Source organism: Ceratosolen solmsi, unplaced genomic scaffold (genome assembly GCF_000503995.2).
Source record: "Ceratosolen solmsi marchali unplaced genomic scaffold, CerSol_1.0 scaffold6, whole genome shotgun sequence".
Classification (NCBI taxonomy): Eukaryota; Metazoa; Arthropoda; class Insecta; order Hymenoptera; family Agaonidae; genus Ceratosolen; species Ceratosolen solmsi.
Window position 1 is genome coordinate 12,399,534 of NW_011948414.1, and position 26,914 is coordinate 12,426,447.

Sequence of the window (26,914 nt, forward strand, 5' to 3'; positions counted from 1 at the left end):
TTGTGCATTTGCATTGCGCAATCAAGCTTCCCTTTTTCTTACATTTAACTCAGTGTTGCATTCTTTCTTTTATCATTTTTTAATATTACCTCTCATTAATTCGTCATCTATTTTCTTTTGCTTTTTTATTTACCACAATTTCACCTTTTATGACTTATTTTTTTTTGTATTTTGATTTGTTTTATTTAGGGACTTTTCTAATTTCTCACTGTGAAACTCCTTTGTCATCTTTTAGTTGGTTTGTATAATCGTTCTTTTTAAATACTTTATTCAATGTTGTCTAATACATCGGCTATCATGTACTGCAACTGCCAGTAGGATTTTCTTATAAGTTTAATATTTATTATAATAAAATCAAATGCATAAAATGATGGACATATATATATTGTATTTTTCAATATTCATAGATAAACATATTATCATTTACGTTAAATGCCTTTTCTATTATTTGTTTAATAAAAAATCTATGTATGTATTCGAATACTAAATTTTTTTAACTTTACCATTTATTAACATAGATGTAACTAAAATATAATCATGATTGGGCCAACAGTTTAACCGAAATATATATATATATAACTAAAAAAAAAGTGACGGTATACGGAAGCAACAATAACCTCCTGTGGTGTCAGCAGCGTATACCTGCAACACCTATAATTGCTAATGCTCGACCCCAACAGTTTTCTCCTTTCTCTCCGCCCTCGAACGTTCTCATGACATTTTTGGACAAAAATCAGAACCGGATGTCATGCCATCGCACAGTATATACTATTTACTACGAAAGAATTGTTACTTTCTACGAATCATGCTCAAATATAAACAGACATGTTAGTCACAGGATATAACGTGACAATTTCTTTTAGATTTATTATACAGACAACAATATTTTCATCTCAAATGTTACTATCAATCAACATTTTGAGTTAGAATAAAAACGGATTCCCGAAATTGTAGATATTTTAAAAATAGATATTGACTTTTTGAGGATTATAATTTGTAAAATTTCAATGAACAAAATAAATATTTGCAATTTATAATAAAAGCACATGAAGCTTTTATTATATTAATATCTTTTTTACTTTTACAGAAAAATTTAAACTTGTGTTGTATTTTCATTACAAATGAGTTTTCCAGTAAATGAATTATTAAAAATTACGTTATATATTATTACTTTTAATATAAGTAAATATATAAGAAAACATTCAACAAATAAATATATACGTATATATCTATAAAATATCATATAAACATTATATAATACTATATAACTATATAACTATATATAATTATATTCTTCTAATATTTCTTTTTATTCAAATCATGTTTATATACTTATTAGTTGTTTATATTCTTTAGAAATGTGACATAAATAAAATGAAATTTATGAAAATTATGAATTATGAAATTAACAAAAATAAATATTTGAAATAGTACTTTATAGTAATTATTATTTTATATATCGCCGTACATCAGGTTATTTATTTACATCGTAAATGTATATCAGAATCAAGATCAATAATATACGTGTTTTAAAAATGCTTCAGCATAATTAGATTTATTCATTAAAAATTGATTTTTTTTATTAGGTAGTCAACAATAAACCAAGTTAAATGTAATTATTTATAAAATTGAATAGTATATATTTAATCACAACAGAATTTGATTATATAATATTGGCTCGTATTATATTGTATAGAAAAAATTTATAAATAAATAAATAATTAATTATAAGAAGTATTTAACTTGCAGTATGATCTATGAGAAACGAATCTTTTTCTTAAATTTTATACTTGCAGCTGTTCGTTTTATATAAATTTGTAATTATAAGATCATCTTATTGTTTATTTATATTTATTATTTTCCTAAAATGTAATACATTTTTGCAAATATCAAAATTTCTGAAGTAAAATTAAGTTTTGCAAAATATAAAGCTTAATTTAATAATATTTTAATTTAGAATATGTTTAATTTAATCATAAGATAATTACAAATTTAAGAACACGTAAGACTTTTTACGATTTTTGTAGTTTAAGTAATCTAATGGAATTATAAAAATATATATTGTATTTAAAGAAAAGCTATGGATTAATTCATAATAAATAACACAATTACAGAATTGTCTAACAATATACAAAATTAAAAAATTTTAAAATATTCGATTTTAAAAGTGAAATTTTTTTAATAAAAAAATGTAATCTTATATGGATTAACGATAATCGTTTTAAAATTTCACGAAGGCATATTTATATTGCAAAATTGCATATTCTAAGTTATTATGAAATATTTTAAATATTTTAATGTAATAAATCAATTCTATAATAAAATATATAGCTGTATAATATAAAAATAAAATTTGCCTTATTATAATAATTCTATACAAAATTTGTATTAATATCCTATAAAATTTTAAAAAGAAAAAATATGAATATAGAATATTCATAGTGCTTGTATTATATATATATATGTTCTACGAAATCAGATGATCATTCTATCCAATCTACAACATTCATTATTTCTACGGTAGTACACAATATATTAATTATAGTCTTAATTTCAATCTCTTTAGAACATGTATAAATAAAATTATACACAATATCATTAATTAAGGGCACTTAAAATGGTACAATATAAGAAATATCTAAAGCACTTACTACTCTCTCGCGCATTCCACTTGATGTCTTCATAAAACTTTTATAGTTACAGAAGATACTACAAGAATTTATTATTTCATTGTATAGAAAATATATTTTTATATACTGGATAGAAAATTGATTCATCTATAATATTGATGAATGAAGTCAATAAAATTTTACTTTAAAAAAAATAAAAAATTTATTAAAATACACAGTAAAATATATTAGATATTAGTACATATGCGAATTCGTATGTGCATATAGAAATGATTGCAGTTTCATTTTAAATTACTTTCTAATTTTAATTTTCCGAAAAAGTTATTACTCTATACAAATTCATAGTTGAATGAAATAAAATATCTCAAATAAAACAAATGGATAACACAATTACATATTATATTCATTTAATTAATTTTTGTACAATACAAAAAATTACATTTTTTTTTAATAAACTAAACTTTTTTCTAATAAAATAAACTTTTATTAGAATAATATTTATTGGAAATTTGAGAAAATTAATTTATCATTTTGTCCATTAATATACTATTTTAGTATCAATATTCAAAGAAATATCTGAAATATTTTGTTTTAACTTAATTCGTTATGCAATATAACTCTTCTATACATTTAGATCTCAGATTAAGCTTTATCTTTTTCCAGATACTAATTACCAGTTTATCGACTCATCGTTGTAGATTAAAAATACCCATTTAAAATAATGCTTACTTTATAGTCGCTGTTCGATCATTTCAATTTTTTAATATTATCAATATTATCCGATTGAATATTATCCGACTTTCCAGAATCATGTAAATAAATGGCTTGAATTCTCAAAATTATAACAATAGTATATGGCTCTTATCTATTATATTGCCTTAAAATTATATATTTTTATTTGAACAGATGTGTTCAATCCCTCACATTAAGATTTTTATTATTTTAAATAAATATATGATTAATTTTTTATTTCAGACATTTTTAATATTAATAAATAATTTAATATTAATAAATAATTTAATATTAATATTAATATTAATATTATTAATTTAATATTAATAAAGTTGTTAGAATAGTTAAATATAAAAAAAACTATTATATGCATTCATTTATATGCACGCGTATATGGACGCACGCACGCGCGCCTGTGTAAGTATAAATATTTTATTAAATTTTATATAATAAACTATTTTAATAATACTATACATTTTAAAATTCGTCTTAAATACAAATTATGGAATGTTCAATTTTATAACTTCATAACTATATTTCGTTGAATTGAATATCAGATAGATTATTTTGTTAAATAACCTAATTATCATTGATATATAATTCTAGGTACTTAGTATTAAAAAAAAAATATAAAATTTATAATTTTTTTATAGCTTTTAGAGAATTATATAATCGGTTATAAATTAATGTAATGTAAAATGTAATTAAGTAACATAATTGAAATATAACTATTATAAAACAAATTACAAGAATGTTAAAATATTAACTATAAAGCAAATGATAAAATATATTTTTATGATAGTAAAATTTTTAAATCTCTACTCGTTTAATTATTTAACTGTAATTATTATAAAATTCGTAGGTAAAAAATATAAAAATATTATAGTTTTTGGAATGAAGACTACCACCGATAATATTGTAATATTTTGATTAATAATATTTTTATTTCTTCATTACTAGTGATTTTTGTAATTTTCATTTAGTTACATTCTGTTATATAATTCATATTTGTAGAATTTATTTAATGTCCGAGAAATTCAATTTACTATATCCAAAACACATTTCATTAGATTAACAACATATTATATCGATTTTAAAACCAAACATAACTAAATAATATAACAATTAAATATTCTTTAAAATTATTTTTAAAATATAAAAACCATAGATATATGATAGACAAAAACAATATCTGAGTATTTAATGCAAATTAATCAGCATATAGTCTTTCTTAAAGAAGATGTAAGTGGGGTACGATAATGAACTCTTAGATGTTTGAATAGTTCTTATTAAATTATTTGATTTAATGCTTCGTAAGCTATAGCAGGCTAGATAAGAATCTTAAGAATTTTTCTACCTTATTAAATACAGGCCATTTTTGAAATTGTTTAAATTTAACGTTACATGTCGCTTTTTATATCAACCACAAAATAGAAGGTTTAATGAAATTAAGAGACTGGGCAAAAAATTTGTAATATCTGAATATAATTATAATTGTAATCGACATTTTCTTATTATGCTTAAGGATAAGTCGTAAAATGTCATTTGGTTATACCTTGAAGTCTTATTTTTACATAGAAAAGAAAGTAGTAATGTTTCATCATTTTTATTTTATAATTTTATAAATATATAAAATATATAAAAAAAATTTCTTCTTTTCTAATAAATTTATCATATACCGAAATTTTTTTCGATCAATATCTGAATTAAGAATATGTGAATTTCTATTTATAAAAATTTTAAACACTCAGAATCTAAATTATAATTCTAATTTTATCTTTTTATTTTTTCTTAGAGAATCAAATAAAAAGTATCAATTCTTAAGTAATAATTACTTAAACGAATCATTTAATGATCAGGCAAAAAAATTATACACTGTGTTTAATATTCAAGAAAAAACTTACAGTTTTTTTTAAATTTTATTATAGATTTTATTTATAATGTAGATTAAATTTTATTGAATTCGGAAGGATGATAAAATCTATCTTGTATGATTCTTGACTATTTAGTAATTTTTTACTTTTAAAGTTAGAATCTAGTTTCATATAAGTATGCTGAAGATAACTTTAGCTGTAATTCATTTTAGCTCGGTAATTCCTTAAATAATAAGTTAATTAAATAGTATTAAAAATTTGTATTTATTAAATATTATTAAAACTTCGTAATATGCAGTTTTTTTATATTTAGTTTGGATCATTATTACATCATTTAACGTATTTCCTAACTAATAATCTAACTAAAAATTATAAGAAATATATAAAAATCAGCATAAATAATGAAGTTTACAATAATTTTATTTAATTCATCTTAATTGAAAGTTTTTTTAATAATTTTAAAAAAACTCCTTTTTTTAATTTTAATACTTTCTATTTCTTTCTTTTTTTAATAATTTTAATAAAAAAATCTATTTCATTTTTAACTTTAATACTTTTTATAGTATTTATTTAATAGCCAATATAACATCACTAGATCTTAATACATATTTATTTGATCGATATTAGGTATATACAATATTCTATCTACTGACATTATTTATGTATCTTTTTTAATATAGTTCATAATATACTAATAATTGAATATGAATGTGTAATTATTATAATTTATATATTATGAAGCTCTATGCTGATCAATATATATTTAATCGTAAATCAAATTTCCAAATGAATTTCCTTCTACTAATGGATTTTGTAACTTGAAAGAAAGTACGTTTTTCCATTTATTTAATTTTTATACATTACAATGAGCTTAACCTGTATTTCAGATTTTACTAAGTTAACTTTTTATCGAACATGATATTTAATTAAGATTTTAACTCAGGATATATTTTTTCCATTCATACTTAAACAATAATTATTTTCGCTTTGAAAGTTTTTATTTATTTGAATCATTCTATAGCTTCTCTAATTGGATCGAATATCGTATTTTCTATCCTTAAACAGTTTTAAACAGAATTAATGTTCATCGAGATATATTAGATCTTTTATGTTTTTTAAATTTTACTTTCACTACGTATGTGTATGTGGTAAATCAATGATCCCTAACTCCACATCTCTGCAAAAATTTTTTTTTATTTTTCTAAACGATTTTGTATTTTATTTTATACTTGTCTTCTTTTTTTATGACTATTTCTATCATATTATTATTTAATTAATTAGACAATATTTAGAAAACAGGCTGTTTTTTATATACTATTTGACTTCGATGGGATTAATTTAGATGAAATAAAATTAATCTTAATTAATAATCTTTAATTTTTGAATTTTCAGGGTTCTTACCATCATCATTTTATTCAAATACTTTTTACACAATAAATCTTTTATATTTTGTTTGGTTTATTTATTCAATTAGTTATTTATTAAACAATTGTATATTAAACATAAAATCAAATACAATTAAATATTTTATTAGATTATGGAAACATTTACTAGTAAACTTTTTCATTATTTATGTTCATGAATTTAAAAAAATATTATTTAGAGTTTTCTACATCTATTTAAATACAAATTTGGTCCAATAAGTATAATGTACTTAATTATTTTATAAGTACAAAAATATATTTACTTGCTTAAAGATACAAATAAATATTCAGAATGACTATTATCTCGTTCTATTCGATTCATAAATCTGGTAGGTCCTTTAAAAAGTCATCCTATTTCGTTCAAAATTCTTATTTATTAAAGTCACAAAATTTGATTCTTGGTGTTAAGTTTAAAATCCACTAAGAAGTAATAAAATATTCAAAAATAGTATCGACAATTTTTACTTGCAGACATTCATTTTTATAATTAATTAGTTTTTATAAGTGATAATTGGTTTACATAAATTTTCTTCATTTATAGAGAACTGTCTTCATACTAATTGTTTTTCGTGATGAATTCAATAACATAATTTATCTACATTAAATTATTTTAGAAAAATTATCAAGTAAACCCCTCTTTTGTAAATATATAAATATTGTACGAGCAAACAATATTAACTAAATTATGAGTAAAAATTTTAAAAATATGATAAAATCTTTTAAGAAGAAAAATGCCATTTGCTTAATATTTTTCAAAAGCATTTTGAAACTATCTTTTTTAACATTAAATATGAAACGGAAGAGCAAGAAATACTGATTTTATATTCGAAACAACTTTTTGTATTTCGCAATAAATTATGTAATATTGAGAGAAATTCATCTTCATCGTAATTAATATTGTATTTTAAACAAAAATAAACAATTTATGACCATTAAGTATTGAATTCAAAAGACAATTTACTTTTAAAAAACGTACGTATCATGACAGTTTTCTTAAATATAGCATAATTTTATTTTCTAATATACAGCTTATAATATATAAATTGGCATAGTTGAGAATACCATTTCTACAACTGTAATGGTATTATTTAATTATTATAAAATATTTTCGATCAAATTAAATACCGGATGCAGAAAACTCCAAAATTTTTTTAACCTCTTAAGAGAAACATATCTTGCACTTGTTATCAAATGAACGTCCGAAATCATAATTTTACTTTTTATTTTTTTAAATCATAGCAACTAAATATAAATTTTACATCACGTTATTTAACATACTGTAAATTTTGTTTAATTTTTAAACATAACAAGATATTTTAGAAATATACAATATTTTACGAATAATGTATAATATTTTATTGCTTTAAGATATTCATAATGCATAGTACTAAATTTTTAATTTTTATTTTACAAATAAAATCAAATTGAAAGTATTAATAACTGTATCAAATAGACATAATGATGGGAAGAACCAAGAGATAAATTGAATGATCGACAAGCCATTAAATTACATTGCTGCGCTGTCTCATCTGTTCGAAAGTAAAGTAGATACTTGTCTTGTCAGATCTGTCTCTATAACTACGCAGTTCAATCTGTAGTTAACTAAAGTACACAAATTGTCTTTTTTAGATAACCAACCTATTTTTTTTTAAACCTCCACAAAGTGCTAATAATATTCCGTCTTTCTTATATATCATTCATACTTGATAAAAAACATATATTCATTATAAACAGATTAAGGCAATACCGAAGGTAATAATAATAAAATAAGAACAGAATGTCAATATTTGCATTTATTTGTAAAAGTAATCTTCTTGCTTGTTTTTTTTAACATAAAATAAAATGTTAATTATATTAATTAGTTCATCACTATATAAATTTAAAATATAAAGGACAGCCCAAAAATATTAGAGAACCATGAATGATAATTCACATTATTCAAAGATTAGAGTACTATGTATATTTAAATATATAAGTTTTTAATGAGATGAAAGTTACACATATAAATTAACATTGTAAAAAACAATAGTCTCTAGTATATTTATAAATGACAAATTATAAGATAATAAAGACAATAAACAATAAAGATAATCTAACATCAATTTATGAAGCGTAAATTAATTTTGGTAATAAATATTAACTAACAACATTTCAAAATTTTAAATAAAAAATGTCGATCAGTATAAAGAAACTTTGAAGATTTAAATAAAACTATTAATAATTACACTATATTGAGATTCATTTTAAATTAACTTATCATACGTAAATAAAACTTGATCCCTTCTGTGCCTATCTCTTCCTTTCTCTTTGTTTCTCTCTTTCTTTCTTCTTCTTTTCTTCCACTTATATATTTATCAATAAAGTATCATTATAAAATATATATTTGTATCCAGTCAACGCAATAAATTAAGAGCCTCAAATATTAGTCTGAAATAAGTCATACATTTGTAATTTAAAATTTTTTCAGTTTTATTACACATCAAATATTATTGTTAGTATTATTTAAATTTAATTTTTTTCAATATAAGAGATGTATTAAGTGAAATGTATTGTTTATGTATACCATATTATATATCTAAATTTTAACATTGTTTTTAGTGTGTAGAGAAACATTAATACAATTTCCTTAGAAAATATAATCTTTTAAAAATTAACCAATTTAATCATTGCATCGAATATATAGTTTAATTAGATTTATTTAGTATATTAATTTTGTAAATTATTTTGTGAAATATTTATAAGATATTATTTTGATTAAGGTGATCGATCATACTCTCGATCATATTATCACTATTATTCATGATGTTTGAAATGATTAAATGTTAATTTAAAAAAAAAGTTTAAATATTAATAGTATATATACATATTTTTGATTTAGAATAATATATCTGATACAGAACTTTATGCTAATACAATCATTGTATGAAAAAACTAGATCTAACAGAGATATTGTTATTAAATTTAACAGAGGTCAATATTATTGAATCAAGAAATATGACTGTTTTTATCATATAGTAAATTTATGTCGGATTACAATCTAAAAAAATTAAATGTCCAAATAATTTTATACATATCATTTCTTTAAAAATTGCAAATGATCTCATTTCCGTGTATTATTTTGTAAATTTTTATCCAAATATAAATATAATGAAAGAAAAATCATCAAATTTTGTGACTTCCGTCAGAAAAAAAAATGACATGCTATTAAATTTATATATAAGACATTGTCATATGGCTATTAATGTCTTCTGTCACTTTAATCGGCAAACACATATTTCTTAGTGCTTTCATTTTTTATACACCATTAATATTTTTATTTTAAACACATTTTTTTAACGCTTATATATTACCGAGTAAGTGAAATTTGAGTAAGCTAAATTTTTTAGTAATTTTTTGTGTTCTTGCAATTCTTATATGATATATTTAAAATCAAATAAAAACTATAAAGTTAACAAAATTCCACATGCAATGTACTTGAATTTCACAAAACTAAAATTTTTCCAATTTCTTTAAAATCTTTAATTTTCAAATTTCTATACATATTATACTGGATAAAGAGTACTACATTAATGATAAATACATTATCGAAAAATTCTATAAAATGCGAGGCAATCAACAATTTGATCTAACCTCTATTTAATCAATTTATTCCTACTCCATCAAAAAATGTACAATATAATTGTATTATTTGTAGTATATAAATATGTATCTATTACTTGTAAATATATTATTTTTGTTAGCTTCATTTCTGAATCTTGCAACCTTAAATTAAATAAATTAACCATAAATAAATTAATTAACTATAAGGACATCACAAGATAAAAGGTATACGTAAATCAATTAGTAATTCTTCATTAATGGAAACAACTATTCATCACTTAATTTAATCTCCAAAACATAAATTAATTAGTTTATTTATCAAGTACCAATTATAATTGGACAACTAAAATCAAACTTTAATAGAATTAGCCAATCAAGTGACAAAAATAATTGGAACTTCTTTCTAATTAAATATATGCCTATTTAATATAAGGCTGAAAAAATTAATTTTTATATGTTGTAATTAAAAACACATCATCTCTATACTATAAAATCGACATGAATGTGTTGAAAAATTTAAATACAATGACTTTTATATTGAAAATATCAAATAAGAAATGATGAGATATTAACAAAGAAGAGCATACTTTAAAAAGTTAAACATTTTCAGTATCGAAACATTCATAGTCATCATTATTTTCAAATAAATATTTTTACATTTAAAGCAGTAAAAATAATTTAACGAATTAAAAATAAGTTTTGTAAATTATTACAGATTAAAAGCCAAGTTTCCGATGAATCTTCTTTTTCCTTCAGAATATAGACAGAAATCTTTTGCCAAGATCATAAAATTATCACATCGAGCTTAGCGAATACCTCAGCGACATCTGGCTTATGATTCCAAACCATACTCTCTCATTTGGTTACGCGGCAAAAGCTCAGCTTTCCTCTAGTAGATCCTTCATTCATTTCATGAAACGATGAAATCAATTATTTTATGAAAATGTCTCATTTACTATACACACCCACACATTTTTCACCATTAGCTTAATTTAATAAAATTAAATGAAAAATTTTACCTCCATAAAATTTCACTTTATTTATATAGTATACATTAACTTTTTTTAAATTTCATCCTATCTCATGCTAAAATTGCTATAATTATCACTTTAGATTAATTGCAACAGCTTGGAAGTTTAATGGTTTTACGTATATTTTTATATTATTGAGCCATTATTGTAAATTTAAAAAGGGACGGAAGAACACAGTCTTTTAGTGTAATTATAAAACACCATTAAAATAATTACTTGTATATTAGTCATTTTGTTTAAAACTTCAATAGTTATTCGAAACTCCTTAGCAAATTATACACTCGCTCAAATTTTAAAGTAGCAATTTTTATGTATTAAATTTTTTAATATCTTCCAACGGAAAATCTTCTCAATTCAATTCATAATAAAATAAACTAGAGACATTTGAAATATCCTTATACCTTTAATAAATACTTTTTACACTTTCATATATTTAATATAATATCATTATACATTAAGATAATAGATTTACAATTTTTAAAGAAAGAAATAATTAAATTTCATACCAAATATTACTTTACCTAAGATTATCAATTTAATTTAATTATAGAAATGAACGCTTTGATTTTAATATATAAAAAACTATTTTCGACTTAGTTTTATAATTGAATAAAATTAATTATTTATAATTAATATATTTTATCCTAAAGATTGAAAGAAAGGAAAGAAAAGAAAGAAAAAAACAAATCGCCATAAACTTTACTATTACTTAAATGAATGTAAGCTAATTATTAATTTCCATACATAATAACTTGATATACAAATATATAAATTTTAGAAATTAAAGTAGTACCAATTAATAAAGACATAATTTCAATATATTATTAATAAAATACCTCCTTAAATATTTAATAATTGATTCGTATGATAAGTGATAATTTCTGTTACTTGATGAACATAACAATACATTAATATTGGTTATTGTATACTGGATATTGTATATATTAAAAATTGTTTTATCCGGAACAAAATATTTTACTCTATGAAATATTTAATGTGAAAAGTATTGAATGATATAACGTTTTAAAAGTAAGCATTAGATAAAATACGCAAAATTTCATACGAATAATTTCATTTATAGCTGCGTAAACATATATTTTTAATGAAATAACCAATAACTATGACAACTAAGAAAAACACTAAATTACCTTATATCTAACTAAAATGAAGAATCTTTAATTAAAAAAATTTGGTTCTTAATTATCAACTTTTCACTTGTTTGACAATCGTATCTTGTTAAATTTGATGTGTTTTCCATTGATAGATAAATTTAATTATGGCTCATTAGACTTTGATATTACAAGGTGATAATTTAAAAGTTCGCTTATTATAAAATTGATTTTATGCAAATTTAAAAAAATGGTCAAGAATTACTATTTATAAATAAAGTAATTGTAAACTTGAATTTTTAAGAACTTATTTTGCTCAATATAATTTAGAATTAAATTTTTTATTAATAATCTTATGAAATATATTCATAAATAAAATTATTTTAGTACTTAAATAAATCAAAATATGCAATCTTAAAACTTAACTTAAATAAAATGGTTATTATTGAAACCTGAAAATTATTTATATTAAATATAAGAATTTATAAAAAAATTCTCAATTACTATTTTAATTAAAATACCGTTTATGCCTACATAATTATCCTTTTAACTGTATAACTCTATATATAATAAATTTTTTATATCTATATAATTAAATATAATATAAAGTAAATATAATACTTATAAAATAAAAATATTTCTTTTTATTTACTTTATTCTCTAACATGTAACGAATAGAATTGAATTTTCTCATCCTGAATAAATTAATATAGTAAGTATATTTATTATAGTAGGTATCAATTCAGTAATTTAATAGAAAAAAAATAAGGTACTTTCAAATACTTTTTAGTTTTCATTATTTAATTGTCATTAACTTCATACTTGTATTTTAATAATGTAATGAAATATTGTAATATGTGTTACTTTAAACACTATATAAAATGCAAATAACTCATAAAAAATAATAACTGAATCAAAGAAAATTAATAATAACAGATTTAAATAAATAAAGTGAAAACAGTTATACTACCGTAATTGAAAATGATTGAAATAAATTATTCATAATTAGATGCATTAAATCGTATATCGAATTAAATACATTTTTAATATAATTTTGTATAAATGAATAGTTGAATAGTTACTTCTAGAAAAGTTTGCAAATCTGAATAAACTTTTGATTTATTTGCAATTTGGATATATCAGTGGATATTATAATATCATATGTTGATAGGTATATAATGTTATATCAAATTTTTTAATAAATTTACGACGAGTAAAAAAATATTTTTGTATATTACTATAAAAAAACACAAATATATAAATAAGTGAAAAAGCAAATTTATTTTATTATTATTCGGATCACTTTTTCTCTAGACTAACGTACTAATAATAAGTATATCTAATTTCAAACGTATTTCATCAATTGATGGAATGCAATTCCATCTATAGCATCTTGCGTATATATATATACATAATGTATCGGGCGATGGCTGTTAATTTTCAAACACTTCTCCGTATATTTTTCCTTAAATCCTGTTTTTCCCTGTAGCCTTTATTTTTATATCTATCTGTTTATCTTTTTACCTATCTATTTATATGCCTATCTATCTGTTTGTAGTCTACCTGTTTATATATTGTTTTTATTTTAATCTACATCGCAATAGAAGAATTTTAGTAGATTTTAATAAGATCGGGAGGATAGATTATAACAAAAACGCAAATTATAGTTTTTGGATTTAATAGTATGAAACGATGATATTGAAAATAATTAAATATAATCTGTAGTAATGAATATAAATAAAATAAAAACAATATTATTTAGTTCATATGAAATCGTAACTCTGTAAAGGAAGACAATGCATACGCATATAACTTGTGCTTCTTTTTTTATTTGTTGAGAGATTGTCATACGCAAATATATCCTATATTAATTTAAATTTTGTTTTAGTTTATAATATGAATAAATATAAAAATATCAATTAAGGAATATTGATAAAATAAATTAAAATATCTTTCTTATATATTATTTATTTATAAAATCTGATGTAACAAACAGGTATAAATTATACTTATATGAAAGTATATTGTTGATTTATTTTATATAAATAATTATAAAAAATTTTAATTAGTTTTTATCATTTCTTAAATGTACAAGTACAAAGTTAAAATTTTTCGCATTGCATACAGTAATTTTATTGAAATAATTAAATGCACTTATAATAGTATAAAGATTATAATTAATTAAAATTATCAATAAAAATTAAAAGTATAGTCAAAATTATTATTAAATATTTTCAGCAATTAATAGTACGATTTTATCTGATAAAATGTTGAAAACATATTTTTGATTCTTCATACAAAATTGTTATAAAAATATTAATCAGTTTGGAATATTAGAAATTTGAAATTATTTACAACAATTTTTATCTAAAATTCTAATGATAAGCTGATAAATAAGTCTAAATTTTTTTACTGATTATGTTGTTGGTCTTCATTATAAACGAGAAAATAATCATTAATATAAATATAAGTATATAAATAAGATAGGTTTATATAGATCTTTGTATTTTAACTTTTGTTATTCAGTATATTTATCAAGTAATTTAAGATGTTCTTATTCATAAAAATTTAACTGAATCTATCGAAATATTAAATAAAATAAAGATTTTACGAAATAAAATTTATAATAGATTAAAACATATTCTAAAGTTATATATACTTTTCGACAATTTTTAGATGATTCCAAAGTATAATATAATTACAATCGGATATGTGAATTAATACATATAACTAGTATTTATAAATATTTATTAAATAATTATAACTGGACAAGCATTGGTATAAAAATTAGTATTGATTAAAATATTACAGAATTATTTTTCTTTTTATTAATATTATCATTTTCCTTTTATTATTAAAAATTCATATAAGAATATTTTAATATTGTAATAGTAAGTATACTAAAATGCATATTCGCACTATTACATTTTATTTAATAAAGACAGGTTCTACTTTTTCGTGGTATTATAACATTTCGAGTTTGTCACTACATAAATATGATTAATTGTACAGGAAAAATATAATGATAAAAGCTATTAAACAATTACATTTCAAAGTTAATATTTGTCAAATCATTATAGATTTGAGTATTTATTAATATAATATTTCATAAGATTCAAATTAATAAAATTTAAAAAATTTTGTCGTTTTATAAAATATTTTTCTAATTTTGCATAAAGTGACTTAAACTTACAAGGTTTACTAACTTAAATGATTGAAAGTATTGAAGAATATTACAAAATAACATAACTAATTAATCGTTTTTAAATTTTTTCTGGGTGTGCATATTACAAAAAATATATATATTATTATAGTAGAATCAAATGAAATAAATCAGTATATCCTCTACTCTTCCATATTTACCTTGTTTTATTTCGTTTTCCTAAAAATTTTCTTCTTCTTTCTCCCCCCCCCCCTCTCTTACTTGTATACACTCTCAATTGCTACCGACAATCAAATATAGAAAGAGGAAGAGCAATAGAAAGAGAGAAAGAATCATAGCATCACCATAGCGACCGCTTAATTGGAGAAGGAAGACCCACGCAAGTCTCCAACTTGTATAAGTTGCGGATGCAAAGAGTTTTGTCAAGTACCCCGCCTCTCTTCCCCGTCAGACATCGAGTGCGTATGTTATTTATTTCTGTGCTTAGCGTACGCCAAAAGACTACAGTGAAGGGAAAAACAAAGAGTAATGCAAGAAGTATGAGAATACGAAGCAGAGTAAGCGAGTGTACGGAGAAATTTTGAAAAGTAAGGATGTAATCAAGAAATTAAGAGGGAAATTATGCTCCCTTGTACTCTCGATATCTTACTTAATTTTTTCTCTTACAAAAAAGAAGAAACTATAAAATCCATTGAAAATTCATATAAAACGTAATTTAATTATTAATGATAATTATTATTACTTAATTTAATACTTTTGTATTAATTTATTATTAATTCTTAATTAATTACGCTACACAATTCTGAAATCATTTTCTAATTGAATTATAAATTATCGTAGTGAAAATATTAAAAACAACAATAATACTAATATATTACTAAAAATAGAATGAAAATTAATTTTAATCGAACAAAATTGCAACAAATCATTAATTAATATAAAATTAAAAACAATAGTATGAATATGATATTCTTTAAATTTAAATTAAAAATAAATATATCAAAATAATTTTATTTATTATAGAATGTAATTTCAAATTTATTGAATACCTTTCGGTAAATTTCTAGTATCGTAATGTAGTATCAAATGTGTACTAAAAAGTCCATTCAGTATTTTTTGTATTATTACAAAATTTAATTATTAATTGAAGTTGAACATAATTGTATTAATGATGTATTAAACTTCTGATCGATTGGTACAATGTATTACAGTTGTATTTTATAACTTAACTTCAAGAATATTATGATTTATAATAGACAATAAAGTCATAAGAATGTCAAATTAGATTTGTAAAAATATTAAACATTAAATACACAACTTTGGAAATAATTCTTCCTTCATTTATTCATTTATTGCTACTCTATTAATATTCGTTTATACGGTATCCAAGCATAAAATAATACGAATTAAGCGTAAGTGAACAGATGAGACCACTGGTTATATAGGAGATTATTCATTTTCATTAAAGAATATAACGGACTTTTAGAAACGTTACAAATTGATTTAAGTGGCCCACTTTATACATTTATTTAATTGTATTTCTTTACAAAATTATTACGATTTGATAGTTATATAATGTATTTATGAATTTATTATATTTTTCTCTATATACTCAATTAAACCGTTTACTTAAATTGTTTTATTTATTTATATTTACTTAGGTATTTCATTTTTAATTTATTATAAGCTGTATTGTAACCTAAACATTTGTGTTACTTTTAAAAAATAGTATCGTTGTTACAAAATCAATTGAAATATTGTAGTACAGAAATTTACAAAAAATAATAAAAAGCAAAAGTATACGTATTTAGTTATTAATAAAATTATGGATTGAGTAATTCGAAAATTTTCAAATAATTTAAGATTTAAAAAAAAACTATTTTCCGAAAGATTTTTTACAAATACATATTTTTTATTTAATCATAGTTTTATAGTCATGATAATGTTTTACATTTAATAATTACACACGTATGAAAAAGTATAAATTCTAATATACATCGAAAAACGTTAATGCACATTTATTATGTAAATTACATAAAAAAACTGAGAATATTTAAAATATTTAGTCTACAAATAATTAAATGCAATATATTAATCATTATAAATAATAAATGTATTATTTTACTTTAGTAATTTTACTTTAGAAAATAAAATAAATAAGTATAACATAATAGTTGTATAATTATATAATAACACGTTAATATTATTATGTTTACGAATATTAAATGTTGACTAATTTTTAAATAATTTAAAAATAACTAAAATTAATTAATCAATTATTTTCAATAGAATAAATTTAATTTTCTTTAATTTTTTATATAATTTGTAATAAAGTATAAAGTTTTTAAATTCAGAAATAATAAATATTATTCAATAACTTATCTGAATATATCTTGAACGATTAAATCTATTTACTACTACAAGAATTATATGTAATTATATTCAGTTATACACATTAACTTACAAAGTAATATTACATTAATATATTATGCAATTTTATGTTTAAATTATGTTCTACCGATTAAATTTAAAAAATAAAAATTAATGTTTATTATTATTTTTCACGTATGACTGAATATTAGCTATCCAAAATTAAACCTATTTACTACATAAGATAAAATCATATTATGATATTCATATATTTACTTCTCATTATGAATATATATGTTTTAAAAACTAATTTAGTAATACAAATGTAATTTTTATAACTATTTTCCATTGTATTAATAATTTACTAATGTATGGTATTTATTTGTAGATGAAATGTTTTAATTATGTTTTTATACATAAATACATAATAAAATATATTATTTAAAATATTTTTAAATTATTTTTTATTTATTTATGTTTATAATCTAACCTTTTATTTTTAATTTCCACGTATTTTGGTATCATTATTTTTTAAACATTAAACTTACTTCTTTATCAGTATTATTATTTTGTAACTTACTAATTATATGAATTTATTAAATGCAAATGATAAGTATTCTATTGAATATAATTTAATATATCTTATAAAATTATTATCCAAATAATTTAAAATTTGTATTCGTTACTAAAGTATATTAAAATTATTATATGATTTTATAAACCACATAGCATACAGGTTTCTTATGAATAAAATAAAGAATTATATTGGCGGTACTAGTAAAAATATATACTTTTGAATTATTATATCACATAGCAGCAGAATACAATAAAAATTGAAAATATATATTTATTAAAAAAATAATACTGATAAAAAAATGCCATCAAAACAATGCAATCAAAGAAATTTAACATAATAGATAATAGGTTTTTTTATACATTTTTATTTAAATTTGTTTACAGTAATATGACTTTTTATATATAATTATATTGTAATTAGTTAGATCATATTTGCAATATATTAATTATAAACATAAGTATTCAATTATAATATTCATAATCAGTATAAATTTTTTAATTTAATACTTTTTACTATATGAACGTTCAAATATAAATTCTAATCATAAGATATTCATGTTGAATTTTAATAATATATGTATACAACGGGTTCATTTCTGACACAAAGGTTGACGCTCTCTTACTTAAAGTTCACGGTGGTTTCAAAATAATTTTCCGTTTCAAGAAAGAGCTGATTCTGAAGAAGCATAGGAAAATATGTACTTAGATATTGGCTCGTGCTCATAAAGCTATCATAAGTTTTAAAGTTACTCCTACTTGTATTTTGTCATTTAATAACCCAAATAAACCGACTAACACCTTACATTAGCATAATTAAGCAGATCATTCTCTTATTATTTAATCACTTTAATTATGATTTTCTTCTAAATACAATAAAAAAACAATGATAAATATTTTTAAAACTATCATTTTTACATACGTATACTTATTTAATCTTTGCATATGCTATAAGTTATAAAAGACATTTCTTTATGAAGTAACTGCATATTTATCCTTATTTAGCTATTAAAGTATGCGAGCACACATTTAAAAAATATTTTAACGATATGTAATTATTTCTCATTTTTACTAGATAATTCTTCAATTATTTCTAGATATCTATTTAAATAGACATAAATGCAGGTTATTAAAATTATTTTTATTTATCACATTAGTATACATTAAATAGCCGAAAATTTATAAAATTTGTCATCAATTTTTTTAACGTTCCATTTTCTAAAAATTACATGAATAGTTTGTCAATTCTATCATATAGTATTCATTCATAAGACTTCTCTATTTAAATTACTGTAATATAAATAAATACATTTTTATATATCTAATATCAATATTAAATTATAATTGAAGCTAAAACTGCAATGCCGATTTAGATATGCATACACGTACACAAGACCGTGTATATCCGAAATTGCAGTTGAGAACGTGTAAGCGTCTGTAGATAAAAGTATATATATGTATGCGCGCGCTTAGTGGAGAAATTCAGTGTAACGTCTTTTTTTCTCTTTTTTCTTAATTATCTTTATGTTGACTCATGCGGAATATTTGAATGAATTCACCTGTATAATTGCAACATTATTACTAGCATTAAGGATGCTTGCAAAGTTTATACGCTAAGTACATTAGAAAAATAGTTGTTTATTTCTTTCAATCGTCCAAACATCTTGACTTTTGAACTTATAAATGCTGTTGACCTTTTCTTCCTTTCATTCAAGGACAGGATTGAGTTTTCAATTCCCTGAAACTGTGAGTATTGATCGAACTCCTTTTCTTTCCGTTCAAATACAAGTAAAACTGGGCTTTTTGTTATTTGGAGCCATAAATCCTTATTAAATTCTTTTTTTGAAGCACAAGAGTATATTTTAAGTTTGCTGTTAAAAGTTTCTCCTTGAATTAATTACATTTGTCTCTTCTTCAGGCGTTGATATTTATTACAAATACTAATTTTCATTATTATGACGCTTTAATATGGGTCTGGCTATCGCATCTATTCTCCTCACTTTATTTTCAATTCTTGATTTTAATCAGACTTTTGTTTAATGAAAAATATATAAATATACAGAAGTTACTTTGTTTTATGTTAAATACAACAATTATTTTATAAGAACATTAATTATATTTACATCTACTGTTATTTTATATTGTATTAATTATTTAATTATTAAGTTATTTGTAGTACATTTTTCTTCTATAAATGAAAATCATAACCATTTGATCAGTACACTTAGAATATTAAAACTTTAAAAGAAAAAATTTCTAATTTAGTTAAAACATTTTTTACTTTTCATTGAGTTATTTAATAAAAATTATTTAAATTTGAATTTGTATGAATATATATTTTCTAAAAATTTACATAAGATCAAATGAACGAAATCTCATATTTATGGAAAAATATTAATAAAAAATAAATATCTAATATTGAGTTTAACTAATAATATTTAAACAGGGCTTAAAAATATAAAAAATCGATAACGAACTTTGCGTGAACTTTATATACTTCATTATTTATTCCTGTGCCTTCATTCCGAAATCATTCTCTCTTTTTTTCTCTCATTTGTATAAATGTAGTAGATGTATGCATAACTCATGTGCTAAATGAGCGCCACTTCACTGCATTGAATTAATGATCAGAAGCTGCATCCTTTTCCCCTTGTGATGCCTGACACTTTCACTTTTCTTTCCATACTTCCTCATTTTCTTTGACAATAATAACTTTTTACTACATGTAGTAAAACATGTATACATTTATATTGTTTGTCATTCGTACAAAGTGAAAAATTTTCTATCGCTAATCTGTTTAATTTAAACAAGAACCTAATTTCAAATCCTTGTTTTTTTCGTGCCGATAATTTCTTTTCCATTTTTTTATCATTCTACGAATAAATTACGTATGAAATCTTCAAAATTATAGAGCAATTTATAGAAAATAATGGAAAACGAAATAAAGAAAAAATTTCGATTATTTTCAATACCAAATTTAAAGGAATTTAAATTATATATTCTATAAACATTATAAATTATATAAAAGTAGAATTAATTATTAAAGACATTACTATGTATAAAATGCGTATAAAAATAAAAACTTCTTCATATTTAAATTACAAAAATAATCTATATTTTCTAAAATTGAATAATGAATATCTACAATTACTACTTAAAGTATATTAAAACCTGCTATTCATAAAATAAATTACTACAAATTTTGCTACATTCAAAATAAATTTTGAAAATTTGATATAAATCGTATAAGTTATATAGAATCGTTAAAATCACATAGAAATTACAAATGCGTATAATCTTAGTTAAATTAATTTTATTATTAAAAACAAATAATATTTTATTTATAAAACACTAAATTACATGTAAAATAAATATTTGAATTAAAAGGATAAAGGAAAATGAAATAAAAACTGATCTAAGAAAATCTTTAGAAATTATTATTTATTCTTTAACATTAAAAAAATTTTTTAAATAACAGAATTAAATACATATTTAAATATATTATATATATATATATATATATATATATATATATATATAGAAGCTTATTAAAAAACATTTTTGTTGATCAATTTTTCATTAATTTAATTTTTCTCTAATTTTTCTATAAATTACAAATCTTAATTGTTAATTAAAAGTCCCTCTATATTTACACTGATCAAGAATTACTCGTATCTTTCAATCTTCAAATCAGTTTTATCAATTTTTTTCCTCTCCTAAAATTATTATATATATTTTATTCAATGATCAGAATTAAATTATTCTTATAATTACTCAATTATTATACAAACTATTAAATATATTGAATACATTTGGTATTGTAATTATGAATTTCAGCCAGTTAGAAATATATTGCGATATTATATTTTAGTCTATATAATTCTCGAATTAATTTAATTAACAGTGAATATCTGTACTTTGTATAATCAATTTATTATAATTATCTTATAAGAAAATGTCCAATTCATTGAAGAACTCTCAGAAATGAAAGTATTAAATAATATCTAATGTAAATATTTCTTCTACAATTTTTATATCACTGATAAATAAATATCAGTAAATTAATGGGAAAAAATACCTTAAGACCTACGAAATTTCTCGTAGGATAAACGTTACTGTTTCATTAGGCAAATGAAACATAACTCTTTAAGTTATTTCATAGTAATTTTTCAACGTTGACTAAAGTTTAATGTTTATGGGATGTAAAACCACAATAATCTTTGTTTTTAGTAAAATTTTCTATTTTATTATTTTACGTAATTAATTTAATTTATTTTGATAATTATTTGAAAATGTTTATAGCATCAAAGAAATTGTTTTCATTACTAAAATAAGTTAAACTAATTAAATAATAAGCAATAAAAATTGATAAATCAAATAAAAGCATCCTATGATAAATAATTTGTCAATTTTAAATGAATGATTTTAGTTACTAAAGAAATAAATGATCATATGTATGTTTGTATTTTTTTATTAAGTTTTGCAACAATCTTAACTAAAAAATTAATCTCTACATGAAAACGTAAATGCGTTAATACAAGTCTTGATTTTGTAAGATTCTGTATTAAATTTTATGCTAATATTGTTTTGAACTAAATTAATGATAAGTATTTAATGATTTACTAAATTTATTATATAATTCATTAGCTGATTTTTTAATTTAATTTATAATTTGTTTATAAATGCTTTTAATTAATCCTCTGAATTAATAAAATAAGTACTATGTTAATTGACTATGTAAAATCAATCCAGTGTAACATTAAATTTTTTTTTAATTTGTCACAATGTAAATAAATCCAACTAAAATAAAAACATTCCAATTAATGCTTTTTAATTGTTTAATTATTATATAAACTACTTTTTTTCTAGTAAGATATTCATTGATGATTGAAAACGTATTGATTTTATTAAAAAAATTTTTCATAATAATTTGTATTTTAAAGAAAAATTTCATAAAGCTTAAATAAAAATGTAGACCCATTTAATAATTTAGAAATTAAATTTATTAGGTTTAAATTGATATTTGATATAACTCAATTTTAATAAGTACTATGCTAAAATAGAAGTATAAAATCGTGCCTTTAATAAAATAGTCTTTAAAGAGTATTTTACAAAAATTGACGATAAGCAGTTGTATAAGCCCATGAACTTTTTAGTTTTTTTAATTGATAGAGAATCATACTCTGTAAACTTTTTATATCCATATACATGATTTCTATAGTTTTTAAAATAGAACTTGAGGTTTAAATTACATAAAATAAAGTTTCCTTAAACATTATTATATATTATTCTTTTTTTAATATTCTCTTTTCTATTTTAATTGCTACATTAATTTTTTAAAGTTTTGGAATAAAAAATTTGATAAAAGCTAATAACCCTTAGTTATCAAACAACTTTAAAAGAACTCAATGTCATAATATATTTTTTAACAGGCATTAACCGTACTTAAAATCTAGTATAACTAAAATGTTTTTATGTATCCATTGTATATTTAATTTCTTCGTGGATTTATGTATCTATAAATATATAATTATAAAAAAATCAACCATCTGAAAGGGCATTTGAAATTTAAATTAATGTTAAATTTTAGAATAAAGTTGAAAAATATCATACTATGCTTGTATACACTGAATTGAATGAACTCTTTATAACTAATTTTTTTATAAGGTATTGAACAGAATTTTTAAAAATTTTCTATCATTTTAGCGTAATTGATTATCTAACGATAACTCAAGTTTATACTGTTTGCATATTAATTAATTAATTAATAATTAATGAATTGTAACAAATAAATCCTATTATAGATCTAAAAAAAGAGAAAAAAAATTATCAAAAGAAAAACCGCTTGAAGTCTTTATCGAACTATCAAGTACGTTTCTTGTTTATAAGTATGATTTCAGTTGGTTATTTTCTTTTAATAAATCATATATGAAATTGACCAATGTATATTATTTTGTAACTTTTATTTTTAGATATAATAATAATTAATAATTTAAATGTAAAATAAATCATTTATTTGTTTATGAAAAAATCTCTGTTAACGAATTAATGATTTCTATATTAAAATGATGGTATATTCAATTTATCTGTAATAATTAAATTTATAAAAATAGAAATACTAAATATAATTTTGTTATAATTACATTTTGACAAATTTCTGTGAGTGGTCATACAAATTTTAAAAGAATAGAAAATTACCGTGTAGAATAAATTTCATAAAACCCTATAATTATTCTATGTATAAATTGTTATTGCTACAATTATTTCTTCAAAATATTATAAGTTTTATTTCATTATGTGTTTTATTGTAGTTTTCGAATTTTAAAATTGAAAATTAATAATATAAAACAGCGTGATGTTATTAAAAAATATTGAAAAGAAAAATTACACACTAATTGAAAATTAGAATATAGTGTAAATATAATTTATTATTTATATTTATGCTAGAATTCGATTAACTTTATAAAATATATATTGCGTTTCTTTATTTATTGTGAATTTATTTTAGTTTAATTTAAATAATTTCATGTATAAGATTTACAATGTTTTTGGTTTATTATTATTAATTCATTTTTAAGGAATGATTATTTACTTCTTAGTTCAATAATATATTATTTAAAAAATTCGAATTGTATTATACGAATTACAATTGTATTTATATAAATACATTATTTACAATTTGTTAAATACAAAATTCAATTGCACTGAGTTTTAGAAAACTATTTTTAAATAATTTCAATTGTGTTTATTCTAATTAGCAAATGCATAAAAGAAATTCATTAAAATATAATAGTAATAAGAAATAACATAAAAATCTCATTATAGTTTATCATACTACCAAAACTGAAGCCTCAAAGATTAACGTAGCTATTATGAGTTATATTTATAGATCATTAATGATCTGCTTTATTTAAAGTAGTTTTATTTTATTTACAAATATGTTATAAAAATAATTTAAAATATGTTAAGATTAGTTTTCGAAACAAATAAATATTTCTATAAATAGAAATGCTTTTTTATTTATAATATGAACGAACAGAATAAAAATACTAAAAGGGAATTTTATTTTAAATATAAGTAATTTTTGTAATTGAAGGATTCAAAAATAAATTTAGTAAAATATAATTAGTTATTCATTATATCAATTAATTATTTTAGTTTATCAGTATTTAGAAATATTTTAATAAGTTTATTTAAGTTTTATTTATAAAAAGACTGAACTTAATTTTTTTGTAGTATTATTTTAATTTTAAAAATGTATATAATACTTTATGTCTCATTATTAGTATTGAGTACCATGATAATTATTTAATTCAGCTTCATATTGTTTTGATTGTATTAATTTATAGCAAACGTTAATTGTTAATTTATTCCTTGTTATGTTTATATTATGAACATATTTTAATCAAAAGAATAAGTAGATTATTCACATAATTATTCTTTATCTCTTTGAAGATATCATTTTAAATTTGTATTTAAAAGAATGCTTTTTATTTGATAAAATTGTAAGTTTTTAATAAAATACAGTCTTTATTCAAAATATTTATTAAGTTTAAAACTCAGAAGTAGCAATTTCTATAATTAATTTGATATATATGAGAATAAATATATTTTGAATATTTTAAGTAAAAATTTCTCAAGCTATAATTATTATTTATTAACGTAATTTACAATTTATTTCTATGGTAATTTAGAAAGATAATTTAGATTAATATATATTTAAAATATATTGACACATACGTTTATATGTATTATTATTCAAAATCAAACTATCTTTTAATATATTTTACAGTTAAGATGTATCATAAGTAAAGTTACATATACAATGGTAAAAATTGATTGAAAATAATATTTGACAATTGTTTATTAGAATGCTACGTATTTAAAAATGAATTCAAGCATATTCTCAAAATTATACCATAAAAATTTTTCATATTGTTAAAAGCAAATCACTATTTTTAAAGGAGAATAATTTATCGCTACAGTCACCGACTTTTTGTAATTCTAAAGAAAATAATAATTCAAATAAATACTAAATCTAAACAATAATATAAATAATCTAAAAATTATACGTAAATTATTTTTCCATCTCAACTGACCTTTACATTCATTTGCATCTTTAGCCGTAGCTCTGGCCCAGGGCCTGTCGAAGTAGAACATTTTGCATTTTTCGCAATCTCTTCCCTCGGTATTATGTTTGCACTCACAAGCCAACTGTCCATCCTTACCCATACTACACTTAGCCGCATGGCCATTGCATTTGCATCGTCCTCCGACTGCAAAATCTGAGACAGCATAATGATGAGCTGGACCTAGACCGGTGCTAGCGCTCGTTGTCGAAGATGCTGACACAAAACTTATTTCTCGTAGTTCCTGAGCGTCAATTCCCTGCAACTCTTGGGGTGCGT

The 26,914-nt window shown here is 20.6% G+C and overlaps 1 protein-coding gene across 1 annotated transcript in view; it reads right to left on the bottom strand.

Moving 5' to 3' along the window:
• LOC105368114 (netrin-B) overlaps positions 1-26,914 on the bottom strand; it is an 80,665-nt gene that overhangs the window by 52,595 nt on the left and 1,156 nt on the right. The window contains exon 1 of the mRNA XM_011507029.1: positions 26,606-26,914. This exon is cut by the window's right edge and continues 1,156 nt beyond it. Coding sequence (XP_011505331.1) covers positions 26,606-26,914 — 309 coding nt within the window. The remainder of the gene's footprint in view (positions 1-26,605) is intronic.